This window comes from Astatotilapia calliptera, chromosome 8 (assembly GCF_964374335.1).
Source record: "Astatotilapia calliptera chromosome 8, fAstCal68.1, whole genome shotgun sequence".
In the NCBI taxonomy this organism is placed as follows: Eukaryota; Metazoa; Chordata; class Actinopteri; order Cichliformes; family Cichlidae; genus Astatotilapia; species Astatotilapia calliptera.
The window spans coordinates 12,835,733-12,861,169 of NC_137429.1; the positions used below are offsets into that span (position 1 = coordinate 12,835,733).

Here is a 25,437-nt window from a genome sequence, read left to right on the forward strand (position 1 = left end):
TTTATCAGGACACCACATATTTTCAAAAGCGCTCCGACATTTTCGGAGACGTCTGTTACCCACTAGCTCGATAGCTAGCCGGGGGCTAGGTCACTAGCGTTGTGAGAACACCGGACTCCCGGCAAATTGTTTTCAACCCCACCGCCGTCTTTCGCTACTCAGGTTAAATATATATGAGTCACTTAGATAAATTAAAAATGTTGTTGTTTGGCTTTTTTTTTTTTAGTATTTTATTTGTTCCTGAGTAAATCGGTTTGTCTGAGATTAAAGTTATAGTTTTTACACAGCTGAATAAACGTCAAGCAGACAGCTGATTATCAGAAGTGTGAGATGCTGGAGAATTTACTCCGGTGTCCTGTTATATTTTAGATAGCAAGGAGTTTATTAAACTTCACCGAAACAATCTGCAAATTTCCTTAAAATTTAATAAACTATCATCTTGTCTTTATTTTTAGTTAGCACCTTAAAAGCTTAAAGCTGTAAGCTAATGATAGTTATATAAGAGCAGATGCTGCTGGTGCAATAAGCTGTAGTTTTACGTCCAGTGGATGATGATCTGATTAGTCGACTAATCGCATAAATAATCGGTGACTAGTCGACTATCAAAATAATCGTTTGTGGCAGCCCTAATTCCCATGTTATTACGGTGTATCCATTTAAATGGCCCACTCTGTATTATGGAACAACTTTATTACGCACATCTATTTACACATCAAGGCATCTGCCATTTTTCATTTTTCACTAACTAGACTTCAACCAAATTTGCTCTGACTAGTATTTCTTAAACTTGTGCCCTGGAGTGCTAATGTATACTCAACTACATTTAAATCTAGTTTATGGTCTCTGCACTGGTAATGTCACACCAAACGTGACATTACTACAGCACCGTATCCATTTATGCTGGTGCTTGAGGCACTGGACTTGCTGCAGTCTTAAAATGAAGGTGTTACCATTCAGAAGAAAGCTCTGCACCAGCTCTGGAGCAGGAGTAAAAGTTGGGAGGCAAGTTTTCCCTAGAAAGTCTTTTTAAGCTGTATACAGGGTAACAACAGCGAGCATAAACTAGGTGTCATGCTTCTGCCTGCCTTGCTCTGCAGTTTTGTCACCAAAGTTGTGTCGTTGTGAGGTGTAGTTAAATTTTTTTGTCATGTAAGGTAAAGTGGAGGGTTTCAGAAGAGTTTGTTGTGTTTGCTTGTGTTGTACCTCTGGTTTAGATTTAACAGAGGGTTGTTGCCTGCTTTGTAACTCCGAAGTTTTATTTTATTTTTAAATGGATTTGCCAATCCGTTTTTCTCCGAATTGAATCAGAGTAAATTTTCAGTGACTAAACCAGCTTAAATCCCTCACCAACATGGATCTAAATCTCCAACGACAGCTTTAATTGCAGCAAATATCACAATAACAAATCACATTATACTCGTCTTTTGTTGGTCATCACCACAGGGACCTGAAACAGGCCTGGCAGGAAGGGCTCTTTGTTGTTGTTACTTGACTACAGACGGCACAATGGATGGTGGGCAGTGAGGTGCGGCGTGAATTTATGAGACAATCAGCTAGCATATGTTTGCTGTGTCCTGCTAGTGGCTGGGTCATAATTCATGCGAATGCTTGTCCAGACAAAACAAAAATGGGAGGAAACAATCCTCTGAGCTACGTCAGCCATGTCGCCCCGTTGTTTGCAAAACCAGCTGCTGGCACCGTGACCTATTCCCATCTCACAGAAGAATAAGGAAGAGGAAAGGGGAGGGGAAAGATTAAATATGTGTTACAACTGGGGTCTCTTTAAGAGTAATCTACTTGAGAGTATCTGTAGAGATTTACTTGCTTTTTTTTCTTCTGTCACTCTGAATATTTTTACTTAAATCTTTTAATTTCATAACAGTTTCTTCCTTCTGCTCTCGCCCTGTTTCCCCCGTTCTGACTTCTAACAACCAATCTTTTTATTCTTTCTCATCTCTTTAGCAGCTCTCCCTTATGTCTCACTCATTTTCCCCTTTCTCGCTCTCTCTCTCCTCACTGTCCCTCAGCTCTCAGAGTATTTATTGCACCGCTAAGTGGGCCCACTGGCTTTCTTGAGTGCTTCTAATAGAGCTAGTGACAGAGAATGAGTAGTTATTCCACCTCCTCCACCTACGGGCAAGGTGATTGCTCCAAAAATATTATTATTCCTCTCTACTCACTTGGAGCACATGTTGTACAAGTTTATTCGGTATTGAATTTGCTTTTGCTTTTGGCTTGTTGTGTCATGTAAATGCACTTTACATTAAGCTTAGTTTAAAATTAAGACTAAAAACAGGGAACTCGACATCCTGGCGCTGTCCAGAAGCAGCAAAATCAATCCTTCTAGCACCTCTATGAAGACCAACAACTCAACAATTATGGCACACAACAGTCTCATCGCGGCACGAGTTGTTAAAAACTGTAGTTTATCATGTCTGTAAGGTTGCACGTAGTTATAAGGCTCCAGGCTTTTTTGCCAACCTCTGTATAAAAGGCACCTTTAAGGTTTTCCACTACTGTTTTTTAGCATCACAGATTCTGGAAGCAGCTGAATTTAGCAACCAATTTAGTAACCTTTTAACAAAAGTAAGCTAGCAATTTGCTCCATATTTAGTTATTGTGCTCATTCTATAGCACATTTGATCATGCACACACAGGTATGGAGAGGTCCAAAAGTTGAAGTCCATCCCAGCTAGTTGTCATCTCAAACATAATACTCCCGAGGAACTAAAGACCCAGTCGATTACTTTACATTTGGGTGTTAATGTCTTCCCAATAACAGGAAAATCCTTAATGTTAGCATATAGCTCATAATCTAAAATTCTAATCTGATTATTATCTGATATTCCCATGTAGTATCATTATGTAGTGTTGGCTTTGGCCCATCAGCTGACCCGTCCATTCATCCATCCATGGTGACCATAGCTCAGTAGGTAGAGCAGGTTGTCTATTAATTGGAAGGTTGGTTGACTGGCTGTTCTAGTCTGCATGCCAAAGTATTCTTGTGCAAGATGCTGACCCTCAAGTTGCTCTGCAATGTGTTCATTGGAGTGTGAATGTGTGACTGTTAAATAGAAGGTGCATAGGAAGGAAAAAAGCTGCTTGTATGAATGGGTGAAAGAGGCATGTAAAGCGCTTTGTGCTCAAGTAGAATAGAAACGTGCTCTATAAGCACCAGTCCATTATTGTTATGACTGCTTATAACACAGTTACCTCTTATTTCCATCCGGGTTACTGGGGCAGCAGTTTAAGCAGAGACGTCCAGACCTCCCTCTCCTTGGACACTTCCTCTAAATTTCTGGTAAAGCACTGAGGTCTTCCAACACTAGCTGAAAAACAATTTCCCCGGCTTGTTCTAGGACTGCCCCGGGACCCCTCCCTGTAGGACACGCTGAAAATGCCTCATGCAGGACATACTTAGGAGGCATCCTTGTCAGATGCCTGAACCAATTCAGTTGGCTCCTTTCAATGTGGAGTAGTGGCTCTATTCTGAGGTGTAATGAACTCCTCACCCTTTCTTAGCCCAGAATACTCTACAGAGGAAGCTTGATTCTGCGATTGTAACCATGATCTTTCAGTATCTACCCTCTGCTTGTGACCATTAAATGTTAAATACCTAACTATAAACCATAAATTATAAATGCCAGTTGAATATGTAATGACTTACACAAAGTGGGTGTCGTGCAGTATTGTGCATCTGCAGATAAGACTTATTATTATTATTATTATTATTATTATTATCATTATTATTATATTAACTTCGTGCGGACTTCTGTCACTCTTTGTAGTTTTTTTTTTTTTTTTTGCACTTTTTAATGGATTTTTTGGATGTGGGGGGGCTTAAAATATCCCAGGAGAAAAACACGGTGTCACAAGTACAATATGAAAAAAAAGAATGTATTTTTTTTTTTATATCAGAGCATGTAAACCTATTGCTGTAGAAAAATAAAATTTAAAACATGTAACTGTTCATAATATGGGTTCTTTAAAACACCACTTTTGTTAAGTAGTGGATAAAATGAGAGCTGTGCTCAGAATCAGCTGCTACATAAAGTTTAATATTCACATTAGACTTTGCGTGCAAATGCTGACAGTGCTTGGTGCCCCGGTCCATAGGGAGTTACACAGACCACCAAATTTTCAGCCAACACAGAAGACATTTTTATGGAGGTAAAGTTATAGCGCAATTTCTGTCTGACTTTGCCCTTCAGTCACTTCTCAGAGCTCTCCTCCTTCTGCTGTTCCTCTCACTAACTTGCTTATCAGCTTTTTTTCCTCCTCTTTAACTAATTAATTGTTTGCTCTCCTCTTAGAATATCACTTTCCTTTCTCTTTCATAATTACTCTGGGCAATTTAAATAAACTTGTAGTTGAAGTTCATCTGTATATCTTTCTTTTTTAGCGTTTCCTGTGCCATAGCTCCCTATTTCTGTATATGATGACTTTTTCCAAAGTTCAGAGTAGATAGATAGTTATGGGTGGTTGGAAGGATAAAGATGAATTAGGGACTGGATTTCAAGCCGGAGTTAGCAGAATTGACTGAACAAGAGGAAAAGCAAAAAAGAGAAGCGTGACAGTGATCATCATATTATCAATAGCCAGAATTTAGATGGTTAAACTAAACTATAGGTTGCACTTATTTTTGATCAAGACTTTCTTTAAAGTGTTCATTAGAAACATGAATTTTAAGATTAGCAATATTTCCACTTCATGAAACAAACCGCACATAAATGCACTGCAGCAAATTGGATAATGATGATCTTCTTCAATAACATTTTGTATAACTAAACTCCTTTTAATGAGCACTCAGTTCATACAGCCTGATTATACTGTGTAGATGATGTTTCTGGACAAAGTGTATTCCGTCTCCTTGTGTTTGTTTCAGCTGCATTCCTGCTGGAAATATCATTCAATTAAAAGTGAGTGAATGATGCATCTTCCTCCTGACAGTCTGTGATGTGTTGTTTTTTGTCTGTAAGATAGATGGATTTGTCCTTCTGACCTTTGAAAATAACTAGAGAGAAGCTTGCAGGGAAGGCAGATAAATGGTTGGGAGACACAGATATTGACAACAGCAGGATTCTCCACAAACTGCAAACTAATAAAACAACTTCTCATTCTTTACAGCCTCACTGTTATACTTATGTATCTCGCATTGTTTTGATTGATGATGAAGTCAGTAAATTACTGCCCTTGATTGGGTTCAGAAATGCTGCTGATTCAGCAGAGTCCCGTGTACAATGTCAGCGAGGAATAAGCAGGGACTTTGTTTAGTACTGACCTTAGGTTATTGCTTTAGGGATAGGGAACTTCTAGGTTATTTTCTCTTTTCAAATATAAAGCTGTTAATGTAATGAGATGGAAGAATTGAAAGTTCATAATGAATAGTTTTCATCTTCAGCTCTAAATGGCAGACTTGCCTTGACCAAATGTGGGGATATGTGTACATGTGTGATGTAAAATAAGATGAATTTATAACAATTACTTATCCTTAAGTTGCTTTTGTTGCTTGGCAACTATGATGTAACTTAGTCATCTACTGAAGAGGGTACTTCTAGTACTGCATTGACATTAAATTAATAAAAATACAGCCTTGACTTTTTCTCCAAGACTGAGACAAGTTTATCAGAGTAGGACGTTTCTCTTTCCGTGTACAACCCCAATTCCAATAAAATTGATGCGGTGTAAACAAAAACAGAATTCAATGATTTGCAAGTCCCATAAACTTGCATTTGGTCAAATTAGAACATATGAAATTTATCAAATGCTTAAACTTTGAAATTTCACTATTTCATGCCAAACAGTTTGACTCAGTTTAAATTTGATGCAGCAACATATCTTAGGACATAGTTAGGACAGGGGCAACAAAAGGCTGCAAATATGGTGGCCCTGAGAGGTCAAGTGCACTGCAGCCTAAGAAAATGCCAACAAATAGAAAAATACCGCAAAGGCACACAAAGCACAATCCAAGTTGAATAAAACACAACAGAAGCAGAAAATATCAAAACCTCACAAAATATATGGAAGTAATTTAGGGGAAATGATGTGTTGATAAGAAGTGGAGGCCTCGTTGGTGTTCAGCAATCCACACAAAACTGGATCTTGGAGATTCTAGAGCAACTTTTAAAGCAAGTGGGCAATAATTTGTTGACAGGTGTATATGCAGCTATTTTGGCTGCAACCCCAAAATTATAATGACTAGATCCTGATGCGCTCTTCCTTTCATGATCCTTGTTATGAATATTGATCTTGTACAACAAGCTAATGGAACAGGACTGTAGAGGCTTCAAAACTTGACTTTGAGTCCTTTAAGATTTCTTTAGCATTAAAGCAATCCAGCGCTAGTTGTCAATACTTCCACATGTACACAGAAAAAAAACTTTTAATGGTTCATTCAGCTTCTTTATCTTCCAGTAGCTTATGTTGCTATCACAGTATAACTTGGTTTACCACATTCAGATGAACCTGTCAGTCACAGAGGTTGTGTGTGCACTGAATCTGACAAATCACTTAAGTCCCCCGTCTTTCTTTGGACTTTGGCCTCGTAAACTGTCAAAAGTCTGAGTAATTTGTGTAAACAGAATTCAGCTTTCAAAGCAGAGCTGCCTGCAAGAGCACAAATCTGCTGCAGCGTTAACCAAGCAGAAGCTCTCACCAGCGTGATGGCTATTTTGTGTGCTTGGGCTGCTGAGTTCTGCATGTGCAGAACTTAACTACGTAAGTGGCAACGAAAACCTGTACCCGTGTAATTAAATTATTTGCTCATGATTACATTTAATCTTATGTGGGACTTTTGACACGATATAACTCCACAGTCTGCAAAGAAGATGAACAGAAATGTAGAAAATGCAGGTTTTCCAAGATCCCATCAGCCTTACTTTCCATCTAGCTGGTTTAAAAAGGCTGAATAATAGCAGAGGGGTGGTTAGACTGCATATTAATTATTGCTTTAACCAATTAGTTCTTCTTGTGGTTACTGTTTATTTAATGAACTAATTGTGCATATGCCCACCTACAATGGTGCCTTAGTGTTAAGAGGCTTATGTTTGGCCCTTTTTTTTCCTTTTTTTTTGCACATAAATACTGTCACATGCGATGTACCTCAGTGAAATGATAGGAAAGTATTGGAGAAAAATGATGAACATATATAATTAGTAAAGAAAACTGCGTGACTTCATTGTCAGAAATGGTGTAATTTTAAAATGAAGCATCTTTTGGAAACCTGTGCTTTGGATTTCACAAGTGTCAAGAAAATTGCAGTTTTGTATTGACGTTACATCAAAGTAACACCTTGCGATAAGTGTTTTTCCTTAGCATTGTGTGAACATCAAAGAGCCATTGTGATTGTCACCTCATACTAACTACAAAGCTGCTTGTGCAGTTAAGCCCTTTAAATGGCTGGATTTGGAGATGCAAGCTGCTTTTGCTGCACAGTTTGGCAGACAGGCTTGTGGGCTCGTGGAGTCTGCTTGCATGGATTGCTAAAACATAGGACTTCAAACAATAGCCAGATATTTTGAAGCCACACACAGAGCTGTGAATGTCATGAAAATGAAAAGACGGGAGAATTTGCCTTGAGTCTGGCCTATTTCTAATCTTTACTGTCTTATTTCTTATTGGTTGATGGACACAGCCAAATGCCTAATACAGTCAAAATAACTTGAGTAATGTCTGGAAAATTTATAAGCCCTCCAATTTTAACAACTTTCTTTTCTTTGCCATGATTTCATCTTTTTTTGTGGATGTGTGAGTGTGTGTCTTTCTCCAATTTTGGCAGGTCAGCTACATAACCCTTTTACTACCACTTATAGGGTGATAATGCAGATCAGGGCAGATTACTTATCGGATTATAACCACTCTTTTAAAAAAGAAAATAATTACTAGGATGGATCCAACACCTAGCCCTGGAAACAGGTTTGATCTGTAAGCTTATTATAAAGGTTATTTTAGGGAGCTTTAAATTTATCTGCGTCTGACTCAAAATTATATCGTGATTCTTCAAGAAAATTTGTAATACTATTTCTAACATTATAGCTAAAAAATAATGAGCTTTTAGTTGATGCTTGCTCGCAGCAGCATTTATAAATGTAAGTAAATGAAAGGAAATTTCCATCCTCCTTTTCCAGTGAGATTCTGTCACTGATGACACGCTCCCTAATTAGAAGTGTGAATCTACCCAAACAAGGTGCCAGCACCAGCATTATAGTGCAATAGTAGTGACACAGCATGAGTGAAATGTAAGCACAAAAGTCACCTATGTTGTGTTTTCCTTGGGTATTTTAACTGAAAGTATGACATGACTTCTTCATACTTTAATTTAACAATGACTAATGTAAATTAATCTTTCAGTTCTACAGGAGCTGAACAATATTATCACATAATAAAACTGAAAACTATTTTCTACCTGGGCTTTTTAAACCAGCTGCATACAGCTCTGCTTTTCCATCATGCAGCTGCATCAGTCACTTCCATTCATCGTTTGCTCTTCCTGTCATGTGGAGTGTAACTGCTCTAGCAATGCTCAGTGGAGTCATTTGGTTACTTTTGGGTGGCACGTCATCGGCTGCTAGTATCTCCTCTTCATAGTCTGGCTATGCTTGTTTTATGATTGTTGTTGTTGATGTTTTTGTTTTATTTTTTCCAATTTTAGCAGGTACTAAAGGTACAAAATCATTATTGGAAGATGACATGCTGATCTTGCTCTCAGACATTTCCAACCTTTTCCGGTTGTGTGCACTATAGAATGTAAGCAATGATAGCAATTATCTTGCAAGATGACACTAAAAATAAAAAATCTATACTGTTACTACTGTGTCATGGTACTGCCATAATACATACATTTTGTGATGCATCACACTGAACTGTGAAAGGTGGGAAAGTTTAAGGTCCTATGGCAGGCAGGTTGAAGATTGCAGCCCTGGTATAAATGTGAATGTGTGAGGGTCTCCATTGATGTCAAAAGGAGTCAGGTAGGGAGAAATAAGCAGGACACAGGCAGTAATTTATGACACATTGAGATAAAAGTAAATGCTGTTTCATCTGAATAGGACTCTTGATTATAAACAATGGGCATCAACAACAAAACCGACAATTTTACCTCTCGGAGTGTTTTTTTTGAAGTGACAGAACTTTAAGCGAAGGCTCCTTACACATATACACATGGAAAAACTAGAGTTTGGACTTGTTTGGGAAGTTTGTTCTAATCAATGTGACCTGTGCTGCGGTTTGTTCTGGGAGACATTTCCATTTGCACAAAAGGTTGTTTGAGTAGATGCATTTTTCCCTAATAAGGGCCAACTAATGGAGTGCCTAATGAGGTCACCTTTAATTCACATCTCGGGTCACTGCAAGAGCGCCAAACATCAGACCCCACTGTGTTTAATGAGACTTTGAGAATCACAAGCAGGCAGAGATCTCCTGAGAACAACACTGCAGTGGGCTTGAGATGCGGAAAGGCTACAAGACACTACAACTGTCCTCGTTTGTACAGACAGAAACGATACCAGACCACATTAAACAAGCATTTCTACATAAATAAAATGGTGTGCAGTTATAAAGTGTGACTACTGAAAAATGTATGTTTGTCAAGATAACAAGAAGACTAAAGACTAATTGAGCTACTTGGGGTTCAGTCATTCGTCAGCTCTTAGTGCTTTAATCTTATTGGCCCAAACTGAAGAGAAAGAAGAATTTAATAACCAAACCAGGCTCATAAACCTGATCTAATAAATGCCTATGGATATATTTACGACCAAATCACATAGTTTTATGTATTTGCACCCAGTTCACACTAGGACAGCTTCTTGTCAGAGGAGCCCAGCCAGATTTAAGGCAGCTAAAACTGAATGGGCGGATGTACTGAAATGCTTACAAATAATTAAATTTTTAAATTTATTTCATCTACTTCCATCCATCCATCCATCTTCATCCGCTTTGTCCGGGGCCGGGTCGCGGGGGCAGCAGCCTAAGCAAAGAGGCCCAGACCTCCCTCTCCCCAGCCACCTCCTCCAGCTTATCCGGGGGAATACCAAGGCGTTCCCAGGCCAGCCGAGAGATATAATCTCTCCAGGGTGTCCTGGGTCTGCCCCGGGGCCTCCTCCCGGTGGGACATGCCTGGAACACCTCACCCAGGAGGCGCCCAGGGGGCATCCTTGTCAGATGCCCGAACCACCTCAGCTGGCTCCTTTCGATGTGGAGCAGCAGCTGCTCTACTCTGAGCCCCTCCCGGATGGCCGAACTTCTCACCCTATCTCTAAGGGAGAGGCCAGCCACCCTTCGGAGGAAGCTCATTTCTGCCGCTTGTATCCGCGATCTCGTTCTTTCGGTCACTACCCACAGCTCGTGGCCATAGGTGAGGGTAGGGACGTAGACCGACCGGTAAATTGAGAGCTTCGCTTTTACACTCAGCTCCCTCTTCACCACGACGGACCGGTGCAGCGTCCGCATTACTGCAGCTGCAGCCCCAATCCGTCTGTCGATCTCCGGCTCCCTTCTCCCATCACTCGCGAACAAGACCCCGAGATACTTGAACTCCTCCACTTGGGGCAGGAACTCATCCCCGACCCGGAGTGGGCACTCCACCCTTTTCCGGCTGAGAACCATGGCCTCAGATTTGGAGGTGCTGATCCTCATTCCCGCTGCTTCACACTCGGCTGCGAACCGTTCCAGTGCGAGCTGGAGGCCCTCACCCGATGAAGCCAACAGAACCACATCATCTGCAAAAATCAGAGATGAGATTCTGAGGCCACCAAAGCGAAAGCCCTCCGCCACTTGGCTGCGCCTAGAAATTTCATCTACTTTCTTAGTAAAATAAATATCAGCTTTATACATGCTAGATGACCTGGGCATATTATGTAATCTGCCACCAGCTGCTGGTTCAGTTGAATAATCTGTTACTAGAAGGTTTTTACAAACAAATGATGACACCCAGCAGGGATTTTGTCTTCAAAAAAAGCTATCAAAGTTATTTTGAGGCATTACATATACCTAGCTTAAATTTCAATGTCAATAAAAACTGTTTTAAAAACTGTCAGATAATGTATCCCAATCATTTCAGATTTTAAAAAAGTGCATAAAAGTTCTGCTTGTTTTCTGCGAAAATAAGAATTTAAGAGCCTTTTCCCCTTTTATTAATAATTATGATGCCGTCTTCGTTGGTGCGTGAGTAATAAATACATTTAACTTTATATTTGACTAAATATTCACTTGATGCTGTGTTGCGGGGGTAATTAGCTGACAGTGATAGACTTTGCCGGTTCATCAGGATTGGAGGACAAGCTTATAGACAGACGCAGATGCTCTGTAACAATAAAAATTGAATTTAAGCTAACATCTTAGCTACCAGTCTTCCCAGATGAATAGATGTGCCCCCCAAAAATGTAAGTAAAGTATAAAAAGAAAAAGAAAACTCAGACACCGCCTCAGTGTGTGTGCAAATGCAATATAAGGTCAGCAAGCGCAAACAGCTTCATACAGAACAATAAAATTGTGAAACTGTTTGCAGCTGATGCTGAAAAAGTCGAGGAATAAGATTTAAAGTTGCATTTAATTATTTATTTATAGCACTCATCATCTAGGAAATGCAGAGACTTTAAATGCTGAAAAATGTCTTAGTGTTTTTCACAAACTTTAGACGCTCTTACACTCTGAACAAAGGTTCAGAGGATATTCCAGGAATGGCGCTATTTTCCAGAGAACTTACTGGTCAGTAGGTAGTAATTTCATACCTGTTGATCTGTAATCTAGAATCAATAGGTAATGTGTCAAAAACATTTTTAGTCTTTTGCCAGTAAGTTAAAGCTTATCTCAATTATGATAAACCTTTCTCTCTGAAGTTGATTGGTGTCAGATTTGTTAATAATTCGTCAATATTTAGGACCACGGTCATAAAATTCACATTAAAATACCATGTTTTTGTAAGGAACCAAGATAAATGATTTCTGATTTTTGTTTTTCACTTTTGTGACCTTTAACCTGCACAATGAAACTGACAAAACAAAAATAAATGTAACTAATATGGTTACATAAGTGTACACACTCTTATAAGTAGGGGTGTAGGTAATTTCAGAATTAATCCAACCTAAACACTTGTCAGTACACACCTGTCATCGGTTAAAGTGACTCTGTTTAAAGTTAAATGAATTCCAGTTGTTCTAGTTGGACTTTCATGACATTTATTTAGCTGCATCTTACAATTTCAAATGGATCTCACGTTTAAATGAGGAGGAGGGTACAAAAAAAGTTTAGATAAAGTCTTTTAAAGTTACTGTGATCCAGGGAATCAGGTGATGGCTACTTTTTGAAAAGAATCAGGAGACTCTTTTCCGTTATTGTGCCAGATTTCAGTTTTTTACTGTAAGGTATAGCAGAGGAAGAAAAGCATTGCATAAGAAAGGGTCGAAATATTGTTCCTTTTCTGCTCAGCCCCACAAAAAGCGCAGGAGCATTAACTCCATCTTGGTGGCAGCAGGATGATTTTACCTCACACAGGCATCTTGTCTGCATGCCCACACCTCCCTTCTTAATAATTAATTTATCCAAGTATTCCCTACAACAGCCTATTTATAGAAGGCTTCACCAAACATCTCTGTGCTCATTTTCAAAGTGCAGCTGAAATACAAGGCAGAGTCTAGGCGGTGGTGCGATATTTTCTTCTCTTAACGTGTTCTTTCCTCCATTTCTTGCTTCTGTTTCACTAATTCTTTCAGTTTCTTTGACTACACACATAGTTTACATGTGTTCTTTCACAGACCGCAGCCTGTTCTAATACACTACATCATAAATGCTGTGATGAAGTAATTGCTGTCAGCTGTGTAGTGTGATAGCTTTCCAGTTCTGTGATCTAAAAATAGACTTTTCACCACCTTCGGAGAGTAATTACAGACAGTAACTGTAATTAATAGGATATTGCTTTTGAATTGTTCTTTCAGAGGGTTGTTATAAGATGTATAAAATCTGTAAAACAGCAGCTGTTCTAACATTATTCAATAATAGATAATAAGAGTTATAAAGCCTAGGAGATCATGAGGATAGTGGTGCATATCCAGCAGAATGCACTGCAGACCCCTAATTTCAGAAGGTCAGGCAGCTGTAATTTTTTTAAATTACTTGATGTATAGATACATTCATTAAATAATTATTTATACCAATTTAATCAGTCAGGATGCTTGAATATTCACAGAGCATGATCAATGCCCCCTGACATGTATTATGAAGTCAGCAGAGCTTAAATCAGACTGAACCCAGTGTGCATCTCAGGTAATGATTGTTCACACTGTGTGGCTGTGATGCATAAATGCACACTGCCCATGTGCATGTGGACTGAATATTTATGGACCAGCACTGACCTGGGCCTTGAAAGTCAGTTTGATATATTCGAGTATGTGGAGAACCAAATAGTAAATGCATATGTGATTAGTGTGCTGGTTTCACAGCCTCCACTCTTCAGATGGCTTTTGACAAGATTTTGTAACCTTGATGCCAAAATGCGATTAGTGAGGTCAGCCCCTGATGTTTGACAATACGGTCATACCTTGATGGGATTTAAGTCAGGCCAGTAAAAATTCTCTTCAGCAAACTGGAAAAAACGTTTTGTTATGGGCTTTGCTTAAACCCTGAGGACACTGAAGCAGGAGAAAGTATTCCTCAAACTGTTGCTGTATGCCATAGTGTTTACATTTCCCTTAGCCGCAAGGGTAAATTTGTTGTATTTGTAATGATTTGACTTATTATTTCAATGAAATACGTGTTTGAGGGAGTTATAAGTAGCTTGTTTCATGTGAAAGAAGAGAAGGATTAAATCTTGAGTGTCTGTTTTAATCATGTGCAGTCAAAAAAATGCAGAAAATGGATGTGTTGACAACTATTAGCAAATGTGGAACATGCTGTCGTTATCATTTCTTAGATAAAAGATAATCACTTTTTTTTTTTCAGGCCACATAATATATTGCCATTTTTTTAGATGTGAAATTGATAAGACAATGGAATTCAAATTTGGATGAACAACATTATGATTTTTCTTTTTTGTTTTATTCAGGCAGATCTATAACCAGACTCTTGTCAGTATGCTGTTGTAATTTGGAGTACTAATGCCCAGATTTCATGATTACTGAACCATGTAAAGCTACGTACCAGATATGTTTGGCAGTCAACTAGCTATTCTTTCACTTTTTAAAATTGGCTCTGAATCCCAGCTTCTGTCTGTTTTTATTTAATCTCTTTAAAAGCTTGGGGAGATAAATAAAGCCATTGATTATCGGACATGTGTTGTCTAGTTTGTGCTCGAAGAAGTTGTTCCTTTTCCTTGGATGTGAAGCAAAGACAGGCATTCACTACAAAGAAGATTAACAAAGTCAGACAAGTTAAAAATCTAATAGAGAGGAACATCCATTACTGAATGGGCCACCAGTCATGCCAAGAAAAGGCCATTAAGGAAAGCATGGACTCAGCTCCCTGTAGAAAACATTTGCGAGAGGAGCTCACTAATGGGTCAACAGAGAGGACTGTTTTCATCACTCAAACTAATTGGCATCTGTGAATCTGTAGCTTGAAGAAGGAAAAAAGGAACATGCTCAATGATATTGATTGGGTTTTCTGTGAAGGAGTGCAGCTGGATGATTTCAAAGCTCAGAGACGCAATAAACCTGATGAAGAGTCTCTCCACATTTGAACATAAAGAGGTCCAGTGAAGCTGCAATGCTGGTCTTACTGGCTTTGAAGAAATGTCTCGCCTTTTGCTGGAAATGGTTACACAGGAAGAAAACTAATGCTTAGAAGTAACAAGAATCCAGAATTTAATATAAATTTTGATAGGCTTCAAGTTTGAGGCACTGCTCTGTATATCGCAATGGTATCTTCAACCAAGTCACAAACACAGACCGCTAATGAGCTCTGTGCAAATTGAGGAGGTCTCACGGATCCATTATATCCTTGCTCCCATTCTCCAGGCCGTTCTCTGTATGAATCCATATCAGTTATTATTTTCCATAAATTGAGTTCCATCACTCCCAAGTCCCTGTAATTATTTGTCATTCTCAGTTCCACTTTATTGTGGCCAAAAGCGCTGGATGGCAAGCATGCAAGAAATTGAGGAAAGTGAAGCCAAAGATGAATACAGTGCTTGCCATGCATCACTGACTGCATCAAATGCATAGCTGCAGTCTGCTCAATAAAACTAATCAAACATGAATTTTAAAGGGTATTGACTTGGGTGGATTTGCAAGGGAAAGCATATTTGCCATCTAAGGAAAAGAGAATAGTGGAGTGGGGTGGGCTGAATATGGAAGATCAGAAGTCAGCCTAGTAGTGCAAGGACAGAAAGGGTACAACTATTTTTAACAGACTAATATTTAAACAAGGCACATACACTTTAGCTGGTTTCCTGTTTGTTGTATCAAAACCCACTGCTATTGTTCCTACTTTAAATCTGCTGCCACCGTACAACATACACGATCCTCAATTAAATACAAGGTGGGTGTTTTAACATTTGAAGTTGCAGTCATTGTTCTAAAAGCACTTGGAAAAAGTATAATAGTCCTTACCTAATCTTTAGTAAGGACATAGAAGTCCATATTAAAGAAGAAATGATTGAAATTATGAATACATTCAAAGATGAAATGGATTGCATTTACATTTTGAAAGAAGTTGTGTTGTCAGCAAATCTCAGCTCTAGGCATCTTTTTTAGGATGTTTTAGCTCACTGTTTTTGGTCCACCGTGTTACTGTTTTGGTTCCACACTGCTCACCACCGACCAGCAAACGACCACCAAAAGCCTAGTGGATGCTAGTGACTGGATGATCAGTATAGGACATTATCATTACAGGCACAAATATATACATATACATTAAACCCCACAAATATTTGGTTAAATGTCCCTTAGCAAGTTGCACCTCAACCAGACACTTTTGGTAGTCATCAGCAAGCTTCTGAAAGGATTCTGTCTGGATATTTGGCCACTCTTCTTTTCAGAATTGAGTAGGGTCGTAGGGTTTCCTTTCTTTGAAACTCCCTTCATTGTGGACAGTGATGCTGGTTTTCCACCACTCCCAGTTCATAGCAGGCTTGAACCTTGGTGGTTTCCTGGGTTGTTCCTAAACATCCTAACCAATTTCCTCAATCATGATAACTAATGAACCTAATAAAGACTGACCTTGTCAAATTAAAACACTGTAATCTTCAGAATCACTTACTAAATGATGTTAAGTGCATGCTTGTCTATATTTGAGACATGTATGATTTTGACCCCGTGTGGATTATCGAAAAATTAAAATTGTGTACTCAGTTCTTGTTTTAGCATGTATGCTGTGCAGTCATTCCACTCTGGGCCTTTTAGTACTTTTGTCGCTTGCTTTCTCAGTTTTCTTGAAAACAGTTATAATCTTTCGTGCTGTTGAAGCCTGACTAAATATCTTTAATGTTTTTTGTTCTAGCTGCAGCGGCTGAAACGCTCCCTCTCCTTCAAATCGGTCATACGCAGCAAGAGTGTGGACAACTTTTTCCAGCGCAGCAACGGTGAATCACAGCCACCTTTATGCCTAACTGCCACATCAGCACCACCGGCATCTCCTCCCCCCATGTCTGAGTCCCCTCTGGCCTATGAACACTCTCCCTCTCTCTCTCCATCTATCAGTCCTAACCCTTCGTTGTCATCACACTCCCCATCTGTCAGTCCTTCAATATATGGGACTTCCAAGATCCAGCCAAAGTGTCAGGCCCAGCCAGTGCAGCCAGTCAAGACCCACTGTTTCCAGGAGCATGTCTTCCGTAGGCCTACCAGCTGCCAGCGATGCAAACATACAATCCAAGGTAGGTCAGTTGTTCCACTTCAAGAACATTGTATTCACAGCAAAAAGATGCAACCATGTTGGCTCAGGGTGTAGGAATTAGATTGTTATCAATCTGTTTTCTGACATTTACCTTGATTTATAATGTTAGGGGCTTTTTTTTGGTTTTTTGTTATTTGTATCTGTCCATGGTGGAAATAAACATGACAAAGAAAAAAGGCAAATGCCACTTGAAATTCAAAGACAAACTGATATTCTTGAGTGTTAGAATTGAATTGTAGAATTTCTTTACTGTCCCTGTCATGATAATTCATAAAATATCTGAATGATCTGTTTCAACAGATATTCTACCTTTGTGTCAATGTGTGTGAGCAAATATTCCTAAAATGGTCATCTCAGACACAAGCCACACTCAGGACAGGCAGCCAGTCGTAAGAAAGCTGGATTAAAGTCAGGAGACTGAGAGTTAAAGTGGCTTGTTTTAGACAGAGTATGATGTGGAGGAGTGCCAGGATAAATAAGGATTAGTTTGAACTGCTATCATGCAAAGTTATCTGTCTAGATATAAAAACATGAAACTGGAAATGAGCATAATAGGTACCCTGTAATGGACTATAGCTCATTTCTTATTATTGCCCAGTCACTGTGGGCAGTTTGCAGTCTATTTGCTCATTGGTCCCAATGAAATCATCCGACAGCAGGCTTTATGGACCTCTGTACATGCTTCCACTGGGAGTTGTTTTGCCTTCTTGTTCTGTTGGCATGCTGACCTATCTCAGCAGTGCTGTTTATGTAAAATGGGATTACCAGTAACATCCACCAAACTGATGTCTTTGTGTCCCTTTGTCTTTGGATGGTCATCAGTGTAGACCAATTTAAAACCATGTCAGTTTATGCACAAAGGCCATTTCTGAAGGTGGATATACTAACTGTGCCTAATATGAAACATTAGTTTTCTGTAACATTTTGCACACAAACTACAATGTATGTGAGTGACAGAGCTGGTTTATTTTATACTTGATACAGGAACCACAAATGAGGCACACATCTGGCACACCTCATCTTTGCTACCATTAGAATACCATCGCTAGCTAACGATTGATTCAAAGCTACAGAAATATTTCCTGACAGGCTTATGGTAACATGTGTAATGTTTGGTGTTAATGCAGGAAACTCCAAGCAGGGCCTACGTTGTAAATCTTGCAAGATGGCCACCCACCTCTGGTGCTCCTCCGAGCTCTCCCAGCAGCCCTGTAATGGCAAGGTAAGGCTCTTTGCACCTTCATCAGATTGTTACACTTTAAGGATTGATTGAATGATAGCATACAATCTCAGTGGAAGTGTCTGAAATACCAAGATTTAAATATTTCACAGGTATAAAGTACTACTCAATCACTGGTTGGTTGGCTTTGTCTGAATATTATTTTCAGTGTACCTTAGTTGCTTTGCTCTTTACTGCCATCATCTCCCAACAGCTCTGCTTGATGTAGCCAAAAATTCTTGTCACTTAGTTAATTACCTTTCTATATGATGTGTTCTTGCATAGAGAATTTACTGAAAACGAGCACGTTCTCTGTAGAATGGAGACTAACACAGATTGCATTGTGCCAGCAGCTTTAAACAGCATCTGGATGCTGTAATTGTCTCTGTCACCTGGCATAGTGTTTTGTCTTGGTAATATGCTTAGCCTCAGATCCCTCCGTCTTGTTAAAAGAGGATAAAAGCCTTTTTCAAACCAAACCACCAAAGACAAAAAGGTATGGGTTATAATTGGAATCTTTATTGATGATGTTTTCACAGTAGACTGAGACTAAGTGTGAAGCCCGAGGGGAATAAAAGCTGTGGATGACACCTAGAATATACATGGCCAGGTCCAAATATTTTTCACTCTGCCTCTTTGCCCTTCCTCACACATGTGCTGCTCTTCTCACATGACGTCCTCTTCTCTCCCTCTCTCTTGTCTGGATGCTACATTTCCTTCCTCCCTTCTCAACTCAGTTGGAAAATCAATATCTCTCTGTACCAGCTGGTCTGGCTAATTCAGTGTGAAATTCAGTGTGTTTGAGGCGTACAATCCCTTGAGGATATGACACGGCAGGCTTTCGCCAAGCCTTCGGCAGTGTCCTTTTCGATCACTGCGCGGTCATCAAAGCAGGGATTAGGCATTTTACTGAAACTGAATGGAGTTCAAGGCTACATCGACGTACATTAAGGGGTTCACTGACTCCGAACAAAAGCATGCCACCCAAAAGTTTTGTGTACAAAACATACTCTTCAATGTAAATTGCAGTTGGATTACAATTACAGTGTGTCAATTTCTCAGGTACAATTCATAAATGATTTAAAATTGGAGAAAAAATGTAAAGGGAACAAATTAAAGTCGGAAAAACTTACATGTGTGGCAATTCATGTAAAGTAACTAAAGTTAAGTCCCCAAAAAACAGGAGCTCTGGTGCAATCGTAAGTCCTTCCAGGCGTGAACTCCACTGTCTTTTAAGGACATTTAAAATAATAAATCTGTTTAAAAAATCACTTAACATATTCTGCGTTTTGTTTTTGTTTGTTTTTTTTATTCATTTTTACACTTTAAAATGTTTCATTTATATTTATGCCCAAGTCTTCAGTGCGTTTATCTGTTCTAGGGCTGCAGCCAGAACAGTAATAACTAACAGAGCCTAACGATACCACCATGGAAATTTATAGTTACTGCTTTTTAATCCTTCTTGACTGGAAATTAATCATAAGTGATCCCAGAAGTATTATTTTTTTTAATTTAATGTCATATCATTGTTATAAGAGTTACGTGACCCAGAAGAAGAAAGGAAAAAATTCAAAGCTTAACAAATGAACAGTATATTTTTTCCTTTGAAATTTATTCTCTTGGGTTTGAGTAATGAAAAAAAATCTTAAACAAGCATTATTACATGAGGAGAATGGTCAAACAAAAAAATCTGAGTGGCTTAGACCTTAGAAAGCACAAGAGAGATATTGATGACTGCGCTCTTCTTGGCTCACTCTCAACCCATTTGCTGAGTGCACCGATATATGACCAATTACTTTAAAACGTCTCCAGAATCAAGCAGCTTTAAATTGGCTTGGAATCATGACAACTTTTTGCTAATCAATGCTAATTTGAATTAAAGATGAATTACAGTATTATTAGAACTAGGCCTGCTGCATTGCACAAAATCGTTGCTTCTGTGTGAAGTCTTTATACAGTTCAGAAATCTGAATCCAGTTTTGATCTTAAATAGGTGTGAACTTTCAGCTTGTCTGCTCCCCTAAAGACTAAGCCATTCCAGTAATACTGTCACAATCGTAAGATATTGTGATACTTAAACAAAAACCTGTTTTCAGTTAAAAGAAAATATGATAAGGGTTAAATACAAATAAATAAAGGCTGGGTAAAAATTTAAAACATCTGGGGTTCACAGCTGTCCTTGTCTTAGAGACAGTAGGTATGTGTAAAGTGATGGCCTGCTTGCTTTTGAAATATGGAGATGTGCATAGAGATTTAAGCTACTGAGTGATCCGGGTTCTGGATAAATAAAGTTACCGCTCACTCTTTAATGTGAAAGAAAGGTTTGTGTGCTTAAGAACATTTTCTACCTACAGTTTTGAGCACAGTTTATTTTAATTGGGAGCATTTGTTGTATAGTTGAGCCCAGTTGTCTCTCAGTAATTAGCAAAAGTGTGAGAGTGAAGCATTTGCTATATTTATTTACTGAGACGTGTGTGTGTGTGTGTGTGTGTGTGTGTGTGTGTGTGTGTGTGTGTGTGTGTGTGTGTGTGTCCAAATTCCTGTAAAGAACCTTGTGATAAACAGATTAAAAAAGGGATGATATTTAAAATATTCAGTGAAAGACAGCATTAATACCTGGACTTGGCTTTAGTTGCTTATCTGTGTCTCTATGCTAAAGGTACAACAATGCATAAAAAGAAGATTAATGGCATAGACTTAAAAAAACAAATTGTGAATTGAATAATTTAGGCAGTTTAGGAGATGGCACACAGATTCATTAATAATAAAAATACAAAAAGTACAAATGTAACGATTTTATTGAGAACTTATGACTTAGCTTTATTAATGCACATAAGGACAGAGATAATCTGCTAACCTGTAGTTAGTACTAGCAACAGGAAGTACTAATAAGTACTACAAATGACATAATTCTGGGAGTAAAACTATATATTACCGTTGTTAATAAGGAGGTTTGGTAATAATTGGCCTTTTTTCATCAGTGTATGATCATCTGATCTATAGAAGTCTATAGGAGACTATCCAGGGTAAGCTCATTAGCTAATGAGCAATTCAATGAGCAGTTTCACATTCAGATGTGCCCCGTAATCAGACCCAGATTCAAAACAAAACACTGGGTGACATCATGGTAGCTACATCCATCTTTTATCCTGTCTATGGTGCACTTTTATGCTGAACACAGCACGAGTCTATGACTAATAGCAGGGCACAGTGGACGAAGTCACCTCACCGAGAAGGTGTGCATCCGCAGCATTCAGCTCCTTTTTTTGTTCCTGTAATGTCTGATCAACTTTCAGAAAGTGCAGTAATGATCATTGTTTAGTTTTGTAGACCCACCGATAGCTGTGCACACTGTCAAACAGGTTTCATTTCGTTATAAAAGTCAACTAATATTTTGCCAGTCAAATGCCATCAATGGCTGTAATGTTAAAATACAGTGAGAGTAAACATTTGATTTGCATCCCTCCCCCCGTAACTGTTACCACATGCATTCAGTCTGTAATACTTCAAATACACAAACTGCACAAACTAAATCTCATTAGTGGGTTTGATTAGGCAGATATGTTCAGATATTTATCTCAATGTGTATTTCTGATATTGTCCCTTTTAACAAAAAGCTTCACTGTTCAGTTTTATGCAGTCATTTCTGTCTAGAGCTGAAGGTTATTTTCTGGGAACAAGCAGATTAAAAAAGAAATAAAAAATTCTGGGCAAGATCTTGTCTGTCTGGCCTGAAAATAGCCATCATCTCCTTCTGTACCTTAAAACTGGTGGTGGTCAGAGTCCGGCAGCCTCGCCTCTGTCAGTGCGCCCCAGGGTGGCTGTGGCTACAATAAATGATCACAGCTGCCAGTTTCTTTTATTATTTTTAAAATTGTAGATCCTGGAATAAATCATTTAGTGATAATTGGGGTTGGTAGATGGCAATTGTTTATCAGTAATTTCTGGTATGGTGTGCTTTGACCTTGTGAAATATTTTTGTATAGAAAAACATCTCGTGAATTTTCATGAGATTGTTTTAATCTAAAAATAAAACACAACCTTGAAAGTGTTGTGTTTTTTTTTAAGTACAACTGTGCTAAAAGTAATTCAGAGATTAAAGCGATTTACCTGATATATTATTTTCAGCATATATCACAAAAAGATGAAAGAAGAAAAAAATCTAAGAGCTTAAATAAAGCTGAGATTCTTTAGAAACTGTTTCTATTTTGTGTCCCTTTCATGAAAAACAAGGCTTTGAAATTTATCTCTGAGTCACGTCCTGTAGCTAAACATGTTTCTCTTACTAAATAAAGAAACACAATCAGATATCAAAGGAGTACAGTATCAGATCTGTACTGGCAAGCTTCAGTTTGACAGTGACAAACCTTTGTGACGAATTAATGCAGACACCACGTGATTAAATCTTCCTGAAGGCAGGCATATAAAAGGTACAGCAGTGTTTTTAGACATTTCTCCAACAAATCATCTAATGCTTAGTGTAGTGCTAACACACTTTGCTTGTAAACGTCATGCTAACAAAAATTAACACCTTGTCAGATGTTGACTGCCACTGGTTAGTCAGGGGGGGGTCAGTACTGAACCACTGCCTGCTCATTCATCAGGAATGCATTCCTTCATGCTACAATCCATAAAATTTAAGCCTCTGATGGAAAAATATGAACAATATTTTGCATTTATTGCGTTCAAGACACATGAACTACCTTAGTATGTGCTTTGATAAATATCCCTTCATTTTTGCCATATTTTAAGGTGCACCTTTATAGTCTGTTGTCTCACACGACATCCCAGCAGTAATATTTTGCCTTTGTTACTTTGGACCATTATGCTTTCAGTCACCAGATATGTGTGCATATCTCTGTGATGCTAGTGTCATCTGACAGAAGAGTTGTATTTGATTGCCTGCATGCAAATGTGCTGCAGCAGCAGAAGACCACAGCCGGTGCCACTCCTGGTAGTTAAGAAGAGGAAAAATGAGGCTCTCAAATAGAGTGGTTCACCAAAATTGAACAATAGAGGACTGAAAGACATTGTCTGTTCTGTTGAGCACAAACAACATGAAAGCATGGAGCTATCCTGCCTTCAGCTTTTGGTGGTTTATGGCGGTGATGGTGTGGGGGAAGTTTTCTTGGCACATTTGGGCCCCTCAGTACAAAGTGAGCGTCATTTAAACCCCACAGCCTGCCTAAGTATTGTTGCTGACCGTGTCCATCCCTATTAAGACCACAGTGTACGCATCCTTTGATGGCTGCTTCCAGCAGGATGACACACCATGTCACAAAGCTCAAATAATGTCAAAGTGGTTCCCTGAATACGACAATGAGTTTGGTCTGCGTAAATTGCTTCCAGAGCCACCACATTTGAATCCAATAGAGTACCTTTAAGCTGTCGTGTAACAAGAGATTTGTATCACAGATGAGCAGCAACTGTGGGAGGCTGTCATGTCAATACAGACCAAAATCTCTGAGGAATGTTTCCAGCACCTTGTTGAATCTAAGCCTTGAAGCGCTTCTAAAGGCAAAAGAGGTCTCGTAGGTGTAATAAAACACGTTTTGCGTTTTATTTACTGCAGTATGTTTTAGTATTTTTCACATGGGTAAAAATTAGTTTTATTTAATTTGAATAAAACTCAAAGAAAATATATAATTTGCAGTTTTGAAAAGCACAAACAAGATTCTTTTGAGTGCATTCACATTTGAACCTTTTCAATTACTCAGAGTTCATGAGTATTTTCTGTAAGTATGTATAAGTATGTTCTGCTTTTCTTTGATAAAGCCTACAAAAGCATTTTTCCACTTCAAGTAACATTTCTCCCTTTCTCTTTCCTTCTCTGCTGTCTCTCTCCTGGTATGTCAGACAGGAGCTTTTAAAAGAAACTTCAGCTCTCCTCTTCTTACCATTGATCCACTGGGTGTGGTTAGAGAGGCTCCTGCTGCGCAGGGTGAGTGATGGAAGCACAGACTGATTTATCTCAGCAGCAAATAACTAGACTCCGAGGATGACTAATCACCATGTCTGCGGCCTTTAATGCTTTATACATGAGAGGCGTGCGTGTGTGCGTGTGTCTCAGTATAGTGTCATCTATAAAACTGCACATATGATGATCTTTTCCTTTTCGTCTGGTCATATGTAGAAGCAGATAATAGCACTGTTGATCCTGTGTATGAGGCCTTGCGCTACGGAATGACACTGGCTCAGTTGAGTCAATCCAGCTTCAGCAGTATCTCAGAATCACCCTGTCATGAGGTATAAATGCACACAGGCAGACACACACACATAAAATACACTGACAACCCTCATCATTCAGAAAAATCTATGTTGATATAATTTCTTGCAAGAATATTGTTCTTCCTGTCTTTATCATAGGAAGAAAAACTGCAAGACAAACTAGAAAACCAGCCTATAGCTGAAGAGGATCACATCCCAGGAAGTAAGTTAAATATTTTCTTGAATACAGGAAATGCATTTTGTTATGTTGTCATGCTAAAATTCCTTGAGGATTATTCTTAACATAACATCAGATCTCAATAGGGGAAAACAATCATGCTGGGTATCTGTTTTAATTGTAATGAAAAGTATCAACTTACAGAGGACTTGATTCAAAAACACACTGAAAATCAAAGTGAAAAAATTGATGTTTATTTTGCCAAAATTTAATTTCAGCAACTAATTTAATTGTATAGCCTCCTCAACATTGTCAGGCATGCTTCTAATGAGATGATGGATGGTGTTCTGGAGGTTCTCCTCCCAGATCTGGACCAGGACATCACTGAGCTCCTGGACAGTCTGAGTCAGGGTGCTGTTGCCTGGGCTGTATATGTTTGTGCCTCCCTCTCAAACCATCACTGACCCACCACCAAAACTGATCATGCTGCATTATGTGTTACAGGCAGCATAACATTCTCCAGCTCTTCTCCAGACCTTTTGACATCTCTCATGTGTGCTCAGTATGAACATGCTTATTTCTTTGAAAATCACAAGGCAGTGGACCTGCTTTTATTCTATGGCAAATGCCGGTCGAGCTCCATGGGTAATGAGCACAGGGCAACTAGGATACTGGGTTCTCAGGAACAGACTTCATGAGGGTGGCCTGACTGTTTGGTCAGAAGCATTCACACCAGTGTCCTGCTGGAGGTCATTTTTTTTTTTAGCTCTGGCATCATCCTGTTCCTCTTTGCACAAAGGAACAGATACCGGTCTTTCTGATGGGTTAAGGACCTTCTACCACCCTGTTCAGCTCTCCTAACTGCCAGTCTCCTGGAATCTCTTCCAAGCTCTTGAGACTGCGCTGGGAGACACGGTGAACCTCCTGGAAAATGGTGCATATTAATGTGCCATCCTAGAGGAGGTGGACTACCTGTGCATACTCTGTAGGATGCAGGTATTGTCTCATG

At 39.0% G+C, this 25,437-nt stretch overlaps 1 protein-coding gene across 2 annotated transcripts in view; it reads left to right on the forward strand.

The window, feature by feature from the left end:
* The window catches only part of LOC113028396 (SH3 and cysteine-rich domain-containing protein 2-like), a 36,583-nt gene that overhangs the window by 3,792 nt on the left and 7,354 nt on the right, over positions 1–25,437 (forward strand). For both annotated transcript variants that reach the window (XM_026178637.2, XM_026178638.2), the window contains exons 2-6: positions 16,429–16,804; positions 17,952–18,046; positions 23,900–23,984; positions 24,177–24,289; positions 24,410–24,473. In XM_026178637.2, coding sequence (XP_026034422.1) covers positions 16,429–16,804; positions 17,952–18,046; positions 23,900–23,984; positions 24,177–24,289; positions 24,410–24,473 — 733 coding nt within the window. The remainder of the gene's footprint in view (positions 1–16,428; positions 16,805–17,951; positions 18,047–23,899; positions 23,985–24,176; positions 24,290–24,409; positions 24,474–25,437) is intronic.